The sequence below is a fragment of the Ambystoma mexicanum genome, chromosome 7p (assembly GCF_040938575.1).
Source record: "Ambystoma mexicanum isolate Mex_15411 chromosome 7p, UKY_AmexF1_1, whole genome shotgun sequence".
Lineage (NCBI taxonomy): Eukaryota > Metazoa > Chordata > Amphibia > Caudata > Ambystomatidae > Ambystoma > Ambystoma mexicanum.
In genome coordinates this window covers 613,268,486-613,282,177 of record NC_090939.1, presented here as the reverse complement: position 1 = coordinate 613,282,177, position 13,692 = coordinate 613,268,486, and the positions used below count along the sequence as shown (strand labels likewise).

The window sequence follows — 13,692 nt, the reverse complement described above, 5'->3', positions numbered from 1 at the left end:
CCCATGCTCTCGTTTCCCTCTCCCCCTTGCTCTTGTTTCCCTCTCCCCCTTGCTCTCGTTTCCCTCTCCCCCTTGCTCTTGTTTCCCTCTCCCCCTTGCTCTTGTTTCCCTCTCCCCCTTGCTCCCGGTTCCCTCTCCCCCTTGCTCCCGGTTCCCTCTCCCCCTCTTGCTCCCGGTTCCCTCTCCCCCTCTTGCTCCCGGTTCCCTCTCCCCCTCTTGCTCCCGGTTCCCTCTCCCCCTCTTGCTCCCGGTTCCCTCTCCCCCTCTTGCTCCCGGTTCCCTCTCCCCCTCTTGCTCCCGGTTCCCTCTCCCCCTCTTGCTCCCGGTTCCCTCTCCCCCTCTTGCTCCCGGTTCCCTCTCCCCCTCTTGCTCCCGGTTCCCTCTCCCCCTCTTGCTCCCGGTTCCCTCTCCCCCTTGCTCCCGTTTCCCTCTCCCCCTCTTGCTCCCGTTTCCCTCTACCCCCTCTTGCTCCTGTGGTTCCTCTCTCTCCCTCTCTTGCTCCTGTTTCCTCACTGTCTCTCTCTCTTGCTCTGTTTTCCCCTCTTTCCTTTGCTATGGCTCCCGCTGCCCCTGTTGCGTTGGCTCCCTCTGTCACCCTGCTTGCTTTTGGTGGCTGTCCTCTCCCTCCGCCTTGCTTTTGGTGGCTTTCCTCTCCCTCCCCCTTGCTTTTAGTGGCTCACCCCCTTGCGTTGGCTTCTCTCAGCTCCCCCCTGTGTCCTTCTACACTACCAGCATCACACCCCCTGACTACCTTCTCCCCAGGCAACCTTTTCCCCCCCTCTCCCCTCCAGCTTCCTCACCCCCACTTGGTTTCCTCCACGTACTCTGCCTTATTTTCTTCTCTTCCCCACTGGCTTCCTTCACCCAGAAACGTCCTTCCCCCCCACCAGCTTCGTTGCCCCACCCCACACCAGCTTCCTTCCTCCTCCCCCAGTGTCCTACCTTCTCCCTAGCCTCCTTCCTGCTCCCAGTCTCCTTCGTTCTCCCCCAGCTTCCTTCTCACCAGCTTCGTTCTTCTCCCTCTTGCTGCCCTTTGCCTCAGCTGCTGCCCCCTTTCCCGCAGCTTTATTATCCCCTTAGTCTTCACTCTCCCTCCTTACCCCTGCTTGTGTGTCCCCCTTGTGTGTGTCCTCTCCTGCTGCGCACCACCTTCCCCTTGTGTGTCCCTCACCACTGCTTGTCCCCCACAGCTCCTTGGTCTGTGTTTTGTGCACCGGTTCCCCCTTTGTGTGCTAGTCCCCCCTCCTTGTGTGCTGTTCTACCCCCTTGTGTGCTGCGCGCCCCAACTTATGTGCCGGACCCCTCCCTGTCCCTCACTGTGCTGACCCCCCACCCCCGTCCCAGCCTTTGTGCGTTTCTCCTCCTTGGTCCGTGTATATGTGTTTTCCCCACATCTGTGCGCATACCGCCCTTGTCTCACCCTGTTTTTTTTTCTTTATTCCTGCTCCTGTTTTGTCTCCTCTCCCTCTTGTGCCTAACCCTGTCTCCTCCTCCCCCCCCCCATCTCTGCACTGGCGCTAACCCTCCCATCTTTGCGCCGGGCTCTCCCCCCAACCGTGCGCCTGTCCCCCCTCTATTTTTGCATCTCTCTCCCTTTGTTTCTTTCCCATTCCCTTTCCATCTTCGCACCCTTTCCAACTTAACACCCTCCATATTTTCCATCCTCATCCCTCTCCCCTGATATTTTCCTCCCTCCCCTTCCATTCCCACCCAGAGATCATCCAGCCTACGCTTGCAGCAGGAATTGGAATAATGAAAAGTTTTTAGAAGCACAGGGCATCATACAGGAATTGTTATAGCTGCTGAAACTGTTTTCCAAGTGTATTTCTAATCATATTTGGGATTTAAATTGAATTAAAAGCAGCTCCAGTGTTTCCTCCTAAGGCCTCTGTAGAGCTTTTTAATCTTAGCGTGGGTACATGTATGAATCCATTAGGAAAAATAAATTACAACATTATTTTTTGTACAAATGTTGTTCGGTGTATTATCCCATGGATGTGTTTGTCCCTGTTAGCAAGTTGTTTGTGTAATTCTGATACTATATGATAGGTTACTTATAATGGGCTTAATACCCAGAGGTTTCTAAGCGCAGATCCAAGGATCGAACCTGTGGTGCTCCGTGTCATCTTCCAAGGCGAGCACGTTGTCCCTGAGCTATCCTTTCTGTCACACTAATGTTTACAAGATAGTTTAGCATCATTCTGGCTTGTTGTATTGTACCTCTTCTCTTTTATTTTCCAGTTGTGATGCTGAACTGAGTGCTCTAGACCATCAAATGGCTAATGAGGAACATTTTACAGAGGATAAAAGATCTTTCTTTGAAAAGCCTCAACCAGCTCGATTAGACTTGGAAGAGTATGAATATGAAGATGACTTTGAGTGAATGTAATGCAGAATTGAAAGGACCATATGCAGCCGGTCTGCTTCTGCCACCAACATGCCTTTGTTTTCCATGAAGAGAGTTCTGAAAAGCACAATGTATTAATCATTTGGTTACTATATGCAATTAAAATTAAGTTTAAATGTTCGTTCTGAATGGTGAGAATGAATTGTAATTGTTTTATTTATTTAGAATACAGGCTAAGAATTGGATTTATTGAACTATTTATTTAACTGTACTGCAGAAAAGTATAATGGAAAAAACAATGGCAACATGTTCTTTTATAAAATGTCTGTTTTCTGTTTCGTTTAAGAGGTAATGTTTTTTATGTGGAAACCATTTATATTTATGTATGGTATTGACTGCAAAGTGATTTCGCATAATTTGGTGGACCATTAATTAACAGTATCGCTTATGAATTCCACCCCTTCTCTAGAGTGGAGAGAGTTTGGTAAATGTCCTTGGTAAGGTGAATGTAAAGTGAGTGACTTTGCATTTGGGCTCAAATGATGGCCTGATATTGAAGTGTTAGTTGCAGTTTTAGGAGTTTGATTTTTATGGCTCGGCTTCCTACGTAATGCGGTTTACAATAGAGGTCAATTTGTTAATATAGGCCTAAATAATGCTGTAAAGTTTGCCAAACTGTATGGATGGATATTTAATTGAATATATGTAGCAAACAACTTTTTTTGTATCTTTTGTAGATTTTTCACACATGATCTGTGATTTCAACTGTCATTTTCTTGCAGTCATTCAAATCATTTCTGTAGTTTCATGTTAAATTTGAGATTAGTTAACACATTCCATTAATCTTACCTTTTTATGCACAAAATCTTGAATTATGCTTGGATGCTCTTTTCCTCACTGAGTCCTGACCTATGACTATCTCCAGGCATCCTACTTTAACTCCTAATACCTTTTCGGGTAGCCAAACTCCAGCATAGATTGTGTATATATAGACCTTTGCATGACTTCACCAATAACCTGTATCACTTTAGCAATGCTTGTTCCTTTGTTGCTCTATACAGGTGTTACTATTTAAATATGGTGAGTTAAAGCTTTGGAATTATTCAGATTATTTTCCAATTTTATATCTCTGATCAAAATACTGACATTGAATAAATGCTGAAGGAAAATGACGTCCATAGGTCTCTGTGCCATTCTCATTTCATGTTGGGGCAGTATCCATTTTTGACGATTGCAAGTCAAGCTTTGTGAAACTGGCTTATGCATATTGACAGCAGGATCCCATACATATGCTTTGACTTACGTGGGCCCTGTCACCAGTGACCCTCCATTCTCATAAATGATTTCACTCATGCTAGCCCTTATTTAAAAATTTTTTTTAAATGTGTTCATAGTCTTTGTTCGAACTAAGGCGTATCTCTATGGGATGAATGGAGTTGTCACTGACTATGGCAATGGAGACAAGAGATGTTTACTGGTGGACTCTTAAGTATATCTGGATGGAAAGCTAATGCTCAGGTAGTTACCAGACATCATCCTATGTATAGTCTCTAGTGGATGTGTGGTCCCCTTCGGCACAAAAACAATGTTTCCATTCCTTGTAGGGTTGTTCACTGGGAGGCTCGTTTGCCTTTCTTGGTGGCCACATTTCCAAGTAACTAATATGCTAATTTCAAGATCTCAGTAGATCTAGTGGGTCTAATGGCGACCTAGTAATATCGAGTAGAGTATATTTCTAGGCTGACTTACTTCAAGATGGTTATGAAAGAATCGGGAAGCTACACAATTTGTGTTGTGGTTAAATTCAGAAGTTGCATTCAGTGAGGCAAAGATACAGCCATGAGGAGCAACATCATTGGTACTTTTTTTGGCCGTTGCCATTGATTGCATTGGAGAAAATGTTCCTTCAAGGATAAAGTTAATATTTACAGTTACTTCAATTGCTTGCACTGTTTATAAGGTTTTAGTGCCTTAAAGTGTACAAATGTATATTTATCTATCAAACGTTAACACTATTTTATTAAACATTTGATTTTCATTTTTTTTAAATGAAAAGATGTAAACATTTGCTGTGCAGATCTTTCAAACCCTGTTAGAAAATAATCATGTTTGTATTTTTTGAAATGAAAATAAATACTTTTTCAAAGATTGTGTCATCGTCTCCATACCCATTTCAAGCACAAAATGCATCAGTGTTTCTAAACAGCAGCATTGGATGGTCTTATTGTTCATGGTTGATCCCTTTGTGCACCTTTTCAGATTATCTCATAAGGGTTTGCAGCAGATCTCTTTTCAAGCACTGAGAGGTTTGCTGGCACCATGTATCAATAAACGTTCTTTAAACCCTTTGCCATTTCAAAGAGAAACTATTCTAGGGCAAAGGTTGTGGTCTTTAGCAATGCTGGAGATAGCGGAACTCCCCCTGTTGTACCTAACGTAGCATGTCTTGCTGCAGCACATGCATGCAAAGCTTAATAAAACCCATTATTTAGCATTGGTGCACCCAGGGGAGAGAACAAACCACGCTTAAATCCCCTAAACACTCATCACTGGCACTTGTTTCACTTTGAACCGTTAATTTGCCTTACTGGGAATTAAGTCCAATGAGTGCCCTTCCCTTGAGGTCACTAATGCTAAAGTTACACTGGTTTCTGGTAAGTGTACTGGTTTGGTCGCAATTCTGTACGATCACTCAGTTAAGAATGTGCCTTCTCCCTTCGTAGAATTTCTGCTGAAGATTGCTTGTAGCAGAATAATGGTAATTCTGTTACCAGGTTACGAAAGATACATCACTAGAAAACATTCTGATATTTTACATGGAATACTTCATACCAGTCACAAAAGGAAATGTATGTCTCAAGCAGAAAAGCCAGCCATGGCTACAGCAGCACGGCGGTTGGCCCACAATGCTGGAATAAATCTGACTCGCGCAGGCTCTAAGTGAGAAAGAAATAGACTTTATTTAATGATTAAAAACACTGCAAGCCAATGCTTCTTCCAGTCAAACCATTCTGGCACCTGCCACATTTAGAAAGAGCCACATGATCCAACTATGTGAAATGTAAACGCTCTCAAATTGTAAAGTGAAAATATAATGCCCAGGGATCGGTTGCCAGGGCACTTGAACTCGCCTTGTCCACAATGAATTATGCCCAGAGGAATCTAGTGTGCACGGTAGCAGACCAAGAGAGTGCGCTTAACTCCATGATGATAAAAATAAATAACTTTGAAGGTTATATTATGGACCTACATGCTCCACTGCACACAAACCCAGCAGTCACATACTACCGTCCCATCCATTTTGAGTGTTGGGTCAATGTCTTCTTCTGCTATTGAGGTCCTTGCTAATACTGCTGTGTTATGTGGAGGGTGTCTCACCTACTGATCCTGATGAGTGTGTTTCCATTTGAGAGGGGGAGGAGGGGATACGTCCCTCCTTTCAGGTGTCCCCTGCCACCCTCCAGGTCGCCGAAGACTTGTCAAACGAGATGGAGTCTGACCAACTCTGGGTGGGTGAGGCGGCCCCAGTGCCCGATAGGTTTGAGATATTTAATTGGGGTAAAGGAAAAAAGACAAGGGCTGCTATCCGTAACTCCATAGGCCCTAAAGAGAGGGGAGGGTTGGTATGTGTCGAGGAGTCATTGGCGGTATCCTTGGAATCACACGTTCAAACTGTTAATTCCTCGGATACTGGCTGTTTTTCTAATGAGAGAGAGTAGGAAACTGTAGGAGGAAAATGGCAAAGCCAGTCTACCTTTAAAAATCCATGAAAGGGTGGCTGATGTTCAATATGTGGGGATAGTGGTAAAGCGTTTACCTACCCAAGGAAGGTCGACAGATTTAATACAGACAGGGGGACCACATAAAGACTGGCTGGGATTTAAACCCCAGGACGCCCCCCTTTATGACCCTCGAGGAACGTAAATTAACGTAAGGGGAGATCCAGATAGCATAGGGGAGAAGACTACAGGGGAGATGACCAAGAAAATGCTCCTGCAGAAACTCCCTTTGGACCAGGAGCATGTTGTTTTAAATCGCTCAAAGGTGATGGCCATATTATGGAAATCTAAAGCGTTGACTAACTTATCGTCGAGGGACGTTACCCGGGTGGAGTTTTGGAATCGTTTTAATATGGACAGGGTGATACTTCACTTTTCCACAAATATGGTCCTTAAAGAGGTTTTAGCTGAAGCACATGTGGTTAGAACCTGGTGCTATGACCTTTATAAACTTGAAAACAGGAGTGGGGGCCTGTCAACGACCACTTCAGTGCACTAGGCGGACCCCATGACTGCCACCCCGCTATTGAAAAATGCTGAATTAACGATAAGAACTCAGGGGGGCAGGCACTAACGGGAAGGAATTTATTGTACAGGCGAAAGGTTCAAGCTGCTCTGTAAGGGAAGAAGACTGGTCCTAGGTCGTGGCCAACTTAGATGCAAGGCCTAGTGGCCCAATCTGAAGAGGTCCTCAATTGTCGTACACATACACATGTTGCCTTGACTTCATGGAACTGAAGGGACTTTTCACACCTGTTCCAGCTGTGTACAGTGGACCTGCTTGGTGTTTATCTGTTCTCCCTACAAGAGTGCTGGATGTCAGAGGAGCCTGTCATCGATGGGTACTTTTATTCTTACAACAGCCATTAGAGGAGCTAGGGTGCGCCCGGCAGCTGGTCTCTAATGCCTATGTCCAGGGAATTGATCTTGTGTGAAACAAAGAATCATTCGTGGGCCACCCTGATACCCTGTTGATCAATATTTATTAGAACAATGCAAAAATCTCCCAACAGGACCTGTTGGACTCTGTCGAAGAGATCCTGTTCTCAGGGGTCGGTAAAGGGGTGCACGCCACTACAATTGTAGATGTTTGGAGTGGTCACTGGGTAAAAACACCTACAAGTTAGAAAAGACAAGCCGGGTAAGGAGACAGGCCTGGGGAGACGTTTTGGCGGAATGGTGGCTAATAATACTCAATGGGAACATCAAAGGTAATGAACTGTGACCCCATACTTGGGTGAGGGCAGCCCAAATCAACATATTGAATTAGGTTTATGTCTCAGAGGATATTTACCCTGAAATTGAGTCATGAATCCCCGGCGAGCAACCACTTAACACTGAGACTTGTTTGGGACGTCCCCTCTAGAAAGCTGAACCAGATAGGCTTTACCTTTGAATTAGACGTTAACAAGGGGGCAAACAAAATAAAGTGGAATTAGTACAAAATGAAGACTTTTAGTAGTATTTTGGCCTGTGGCCAATTCAACAATTATTTTGAACAGGGTTCGAACAGGGTTTTAGGGGTAAGGGCACCCGAGCAATCTAGGAATTGTTCTATAACCAACTCCCCAAAAGAAAACCGGGTAAAATGATTCACAGACACCATTTTTTTGGTTATTTTTTTTTTAATCTCTTTATTTACATTTTTTTTTAAAGGTAACAACAAACAAATAAACAACACACAAATAACATATGCAATTCAGCAGAATAAAACCATCCTTATAAGTAAATACCAATCAGAATAAAAAGCAATAGCACATTTCAAGCAAAAAATGACTCCAAATCACTAACATCTAACAATGGCTTTCCAAATAACAGAGAAAAAGAAAACACATGGCACGTGACCGGACACACACACACAATACAAACAACCACCCTACCAGATAAACATCAAGCAAATTCTCATACACTCTGTGTAAACTCGGACGACATCTAGCAAATTCTCATAAACTCTGTCTAAACTTCAGTCATAAAAATCTTTAAACGGTCCCCACTGTTCCACATAGACATCCTTTCTATGCTGCTTTTTAAACTTTATCTTCTGAAAATTTGAGATAACTTGTACATTAACTAGCCATTCTGCCACACATGGTTTTTTCCTGGTTTTTCAGATTTTCTATATTTGTCTGGTTGCGACCAAGAGGACTTTATTAATCCAACATAATGCTGCACAACCAATAAACCTACAATGTTGTGGGGATTTCAAAAGCACTGTAGATGTGGTTCTCGGAAATACAATATTCCATATCAAATCAATTCTATCCAGCACGTCATTCCAAAAATCCCTCACCGTGACACAATTCCACATCAAATGTAACAAGGTACCTTTCTCCTTCTGACATCCCCAGCAACTTTCAGTTTCTAACAGCCCCAATCTGGGCATCCGAACCGGCGTCCAATAAAGGCGCCCCAATATCTTCTGGTGAATATAACGCAAATTCAAGTCAACTTTCGCCCTAACTGGAACTTGCCACAGATTCTCCCATTCCTTCACTGTAATAACCCTACCCAATTCCTCAGACCAGTGAGCCTCAACTTCTCCCATGATCCTGCCAGATGAGTCTCTAATGGAAAAATTTCAAAAACGTTGACACTTTATGTGGCGTAGACTTGAGGAGGTTGCACCCTTCCGGCCTCTGCGTCATTGGAACCCCTAACATCTGTTGTCTTTCTGAGATCAAAGCCACCAACAAACCGTATCTCTTCAACTCCCTCTTATGCAAGCCAAATTTCCATTTCAAGTGTTCAAAAGTAGCCATTCTACCATCACACCAGACATCCCCAATCAACAACACACCTCTATTAATCCAACTCCTCCAACATAACACTTTGTTATTGATCTGCAAACCTGGATTGTGCCAAATGGAAGCTTCCTTCTAAAAGAAGAATCCCCGTCCACTTACCAATATCATTAATGTTACAGCGTCCTTGGTAGCAACCACTGTTTGCAAACCAGATATAGATTTAGGTAATCTCCCCAGTGAATACAAACTCTCAGTCCGGTACGGCCTCATTTCTTTTTTCTTTTCTATCTGTGCCCATAACGGATTCAAGGAATTATCCATGTTGAAATAAGCAACTGATTTTTTAAAAATACTATGCAGTAATTTTCAAGGACAGGGTAGCCAAAACCACCCTCTTGCACACTACGAGCCAGTATATAATGAGGTATTTTCGACCTATTTCCAACTCCCCACAAAAATTCCTGGAACACCTTATCAATACGCCCCAAGTTTTTCTTTGTAAATTTAACAGGGAGCGACTGAATGATATAGAGGACTTTTGGTAAAAGCACCATTTTGATCGTGTTAATTTTCGCCCAGATGCTGAGCAGAACTCTTCCCAATTTGCAGATATCTCTACGAAGAGTCTTTATCATTTCATCTGCATTGTATCCAACCAGCCTCCCTCCGCAAGTCTCTCACAAGCTATACCCATAAATATTTCACACTACCATTCTCCCATTTGCAGTTCCAGTCCATCAAACAATTACGAACAGGAGTCTCTGGCTGGAAAAACCACTGTTTTCTCCAAATTAACCTTGTCACCTCGATTGGATTACCAAGAACAATCTTGACATTATCTGCATAAGCTAGAACCTTAATTTCTTCTTCCCCCAACTTTCAACCCCTTCAGAAGCTGACTTTGCCAGATGTAAATCAAGAAGGGTTCCAGCGCCGGATAAAGAGGTATGGAGACAGTGGGCACCCTTGTTGCGTGCCTCTGAGTAGTTTAAACGAGGCTGACAATTCCCCATTCACCCAGGCTCTGGCATTAATGTCCAACTGTAAAGCCCCTACTGCGTTAATAAACAAGGATCCAAAGCCCATTTTCAGCAACGTATAGTTAGGTCCAGTTAACCCTATCAAAGGCTTTTTCAGCATCTAAATAAATAAATGCTAACTCCTCAATTTCTGACTTTGTTAAATTCAAAACATCCAGGAGTGTTCTAATATTATCATATCCATAAGTTGTTTCATAAAACCAACTTGTGTTTTGTCAATCAGATCCCCAATGTTCTTATCCAATCTGTTGGCCAGAATTTTCGTAACGATCTTCACATCCACATTAAGCAATAATATAGGACAGTAATTATAGCATTTTAATGTGTCTCATCCTGTCTTGGGGATCACTGTAATTATAGCCTCTTTCATAGAGGAACATAAAGAACCCTCTACAAAAAATCGATTGTAAAGAGCACATAATTCTGGTGCCAATTGGACACCAAATGCCTGAAATAATTCTTTTGGTAATCCATCCGACCATGGAGACTTGCCAGGGTCGGATGGATTTTAAGACCATTAATAGCCTGCAAAACCTCTGCAAGAGAAATGGGGCATCTAGAAATAAACAACCTTCAGTAGAAAGACAGGGAACATCAATTTTTCCAAAAAAGTCAGCTAGTTCGTGTTCGAGCGGAATGTGGTTCTCAGAATATAGGGCAGTATAAAACGTGCAAAAGGATTCACTAATCTCCTTCTTTTTAACCGCTATACCACCCGGACCATTATCAATTTTTTGAACAAAAGATCTCTCTGAGAAACCCTTCAATTTATTAGCCAGTAATCCGCCCCCACAGTCTCCTTTTTCCCAATATCGCTTTTTCAGGTAAAAAGCACCCCTATCCGCTTGAGTATCAATCTCACATCTCAACAATTCCCTAGTCTTGTCGGTCTGAATGCGATCTTCTTCAGACCTCGTTTGAGCATAGGTTTTCTGCAAGATTCCTAACTCTAATTCAAGTTCACTCAATTTAATTCTCCCCTTTTTCTTTATTCTAGCGGTCCAATTAATGAAATCCACTCCAATAAAAGCTTTGAATGAGTGCCATACCGTCAGGCTATCTGCCGAGCCACGATTCTCCTCCAAGAAGTTCACAACAGAATTACATAGAGCCTTCAAGGCATCTTCCTCTTTCAGGATGAAAGGTTTCAGTCTCCACCTGCTAAAGTCCTTTCTGCTCGACCCCATATTTAGCATAATCCCAACCAATGAATGATCCGACAGACACAAATTTGATCGAGTTAAGAATGAGAGAATTGCAGCATTCTCTCAAGGAGACCTTCCAAGAAGACCAGACGGTTAGGAAGCGTCTGAAGGTGGTTTCTAGGGCATGGTTACGCCATTATCGCCATCACCTGATGCTGAAGGACACTTGTAAGATGTTAGAGGTCATGGCAAGTAAAAACTTCCATGACTTTCGGAACTGGATTAAAGATAACGCCCAGGCCCAAACGGGGTCCCAAATAAATCCAATATTCGAACAAGCATGGAAGGTGCGCTTTACTGAGATCTATAAACTACAGGGCGACACAGAGCTTGAGTGGACTAGGTCTATGAAAAGAATGACAGATTGGGGGTTATTATGGAATCTTGATGATTTGGTACAATTGATCTCTAGGAGTAAAAAATCTATGGCTCCGATGCTTGACGGTCTGGCAATGTGTGTTCTCAAAAATAATCCGGAAACCTGGACAGGTGTCCTAGACAGTAGGTTTAGGACCATACTCAGGGAGGAAACGGTCCCAGAGAGGTGGCTCACAGCAATTGTGGTCCCTATTTTTAAAAAAGGCTCCTGTTGAGCACCTCTAACTACAGGCCGATATTCCTGTTGTATTGCCCAGCCAAGATCGTCACAGGCCTCGTTCTAAGAGACCTGCAAAACTGGGACAACGAGAATGGAAGGATGGATCGTTTGCCAACAGAGTTTTCTCGGGGAGTAGGTGCTGAGATGTCCAGCTTTGTGCTGGAATCGTTTAAAAAAAAAGGGGGGGGGGGGCAGGGGGCACTGACAAACAATAAACCTCTTTATGTTGCCTTTATAGACTTTTGCATGGCTTTCGACATGGTCACTAGGAACATGCTATGGGCCAAACTGCACAAATGGGGTTGTCGTCCTACTCTACTGGTCAGCTTAATAGCCCTACAAACGGACACTTCCATGCGTGTGCGAATTGACAGAGGGCAGCTTAACCACTCCAATTCAAACAACAAGAGGATTAAAGCAAGGCTGCCTACAGGCGCCGATTTTATTTTATTCTCTTGTCTGATTTCAGCAAGGCCTTTTTGAGTGCTAAATTCTTTCCTCCAAAATTAAACGCAACAACGATTATCTACTATACGCTGACGACCTGATCCTAATGGATTACACGCCCATCGGGTTGTAGCGTTAGCTAAATGCATTGGCGGCTTACACAAAAATAATAATTTAATGATTAGTATCCCCAAGTCAAAAATTCTTAGCATGCAAAAGGGCCCAGGAAAGGTGGGAGGACAATTCAAATGGTTCATCAGTGGGAAACCCCTAGAGAAGGTGGATTATTTTGTATATTTGGCCTTCCCAATTTTGTAAACAGATTACTGAGCAAGACAGTTCGCCATAAAGAAACAAAAGATCCCGTCGTTGGCCGCTCAGGCCGTCTGTTTAAACAAGCAATTTAGGTTCTTTTTGATTATCCCGGTTCGTGAATTTTATTGTAAAAAGGTGGTACTGGTGGTGACCCCTCGTGCTGAAACTACTTTCTTTTCCCTTACAGAGCAATGGTCAAAGCTCAAAGGAGTATTATTTTGGAGAAGAATATTAAAGGTGCCAGCCAGTGTGCCAATACCGGTCATAAGGTACAAATTGGGTCCGACCTTGCTAGAAGCTCTGGTGAAATGGAAAACCCTAAACCTCTTGCGCAAGGTTATCCTGGCAGAAGATGGGTGAAGTTGGGTGATGTTAAAGCATGCCCTAGAGTTAAAATCTCCATCTGCCCATAATCTGGCACAGACAGTGCCTTGAAACACTAAGTGCCATTGATTCCTCGGTGGAGTACCTCTTAGCACACCCTTTGAAAGTGAAAAAGACAGTATGGGAATCAGATTGGATTGACACAATTGACCTTGTTAAGGAAGTACCATCTATTCTCTGGCTTGTTGTTAGATGTCAGACCCTACAACACTTTGTCACATTACTATGGGAAATGCCTGGGGCAATACTGGTGTGGACAGTGTCTACGCTTTCGTTTGAATTTGTTCCCCACTAACGAAGTTTTGGGGGCCCATGGTCACATTGCCCACAATCTAAGATGCTGTAGATTTTGCAAAAGGGTCAATTCTATTAAAACCATATATCACCTGACGCTTGTTTGTCCTGAAATGACCAAGCAACGTCAGACATATTTTTCTCACCTTTTTAAGGAGGTACATCCAGGTTGGGTATGACCTTTAAATGGTCGATGGCTGCCATACCTTTTATAAATGAGGTATTAAAGCCTGGTTAAGAATGTATGTGACTGTGATCACAATGGGAAATATTATTCTGTTCGACTTTAATTAATTTGCAAGTCAAGCACTTTTAACAATTAAGTATTGTAATGCATTGGTAGCTGTTAAACTAGAAGATATCCACGTGACGTGAAGTTGACCCTTTTATTTGACGTAGCTGAGTGTGAACTGTATTTTTAATATGTTTAAACAACGTTTTAATATGGGTTCCAATGTATGTGATATGTAAAGTTGAGGAAACGTGTTTTTCGAACAAGTCTTAATAATGTTTTAACAATGTTTTGTTTTTTATACTGT

At 43.1% G+C, this 13,692-nt stretch overlaps 1 protein-coding gene across 2 annotated transcripts in view; it reads left to right on the top strand.

Annotated features, from left to right (window-relative positions):
* PPP2R3B (protein phosphatase 2 regulatory subunit B''beta) overlaps nucleotides 1-2,538 on the top strand; it is an 877,473-nt gene extending 874,935 nt beyond the window's left edge. Inside the window, exon 13 of one of the 2 annotated variants that reach the window (XM_069636634.1) lies at nucleotides 2,242-2,538. In XM_069636634.1, the coding sequence (XP_069492735.1) occupies nucleotides 2,242-2,383 (142 nt within the window). In that variant the 3' untranslated portion in view covers nucleotides 2,384-2,538. The remainder of the gene's footprint in view (nucleotides 1-2,241) is intronic. The other variant, XM_069636635.1, reaches the window with a different exon arrangement.
* Nucleotides 2,539-13,692: the final 11,154 nt, after the last annotated feature.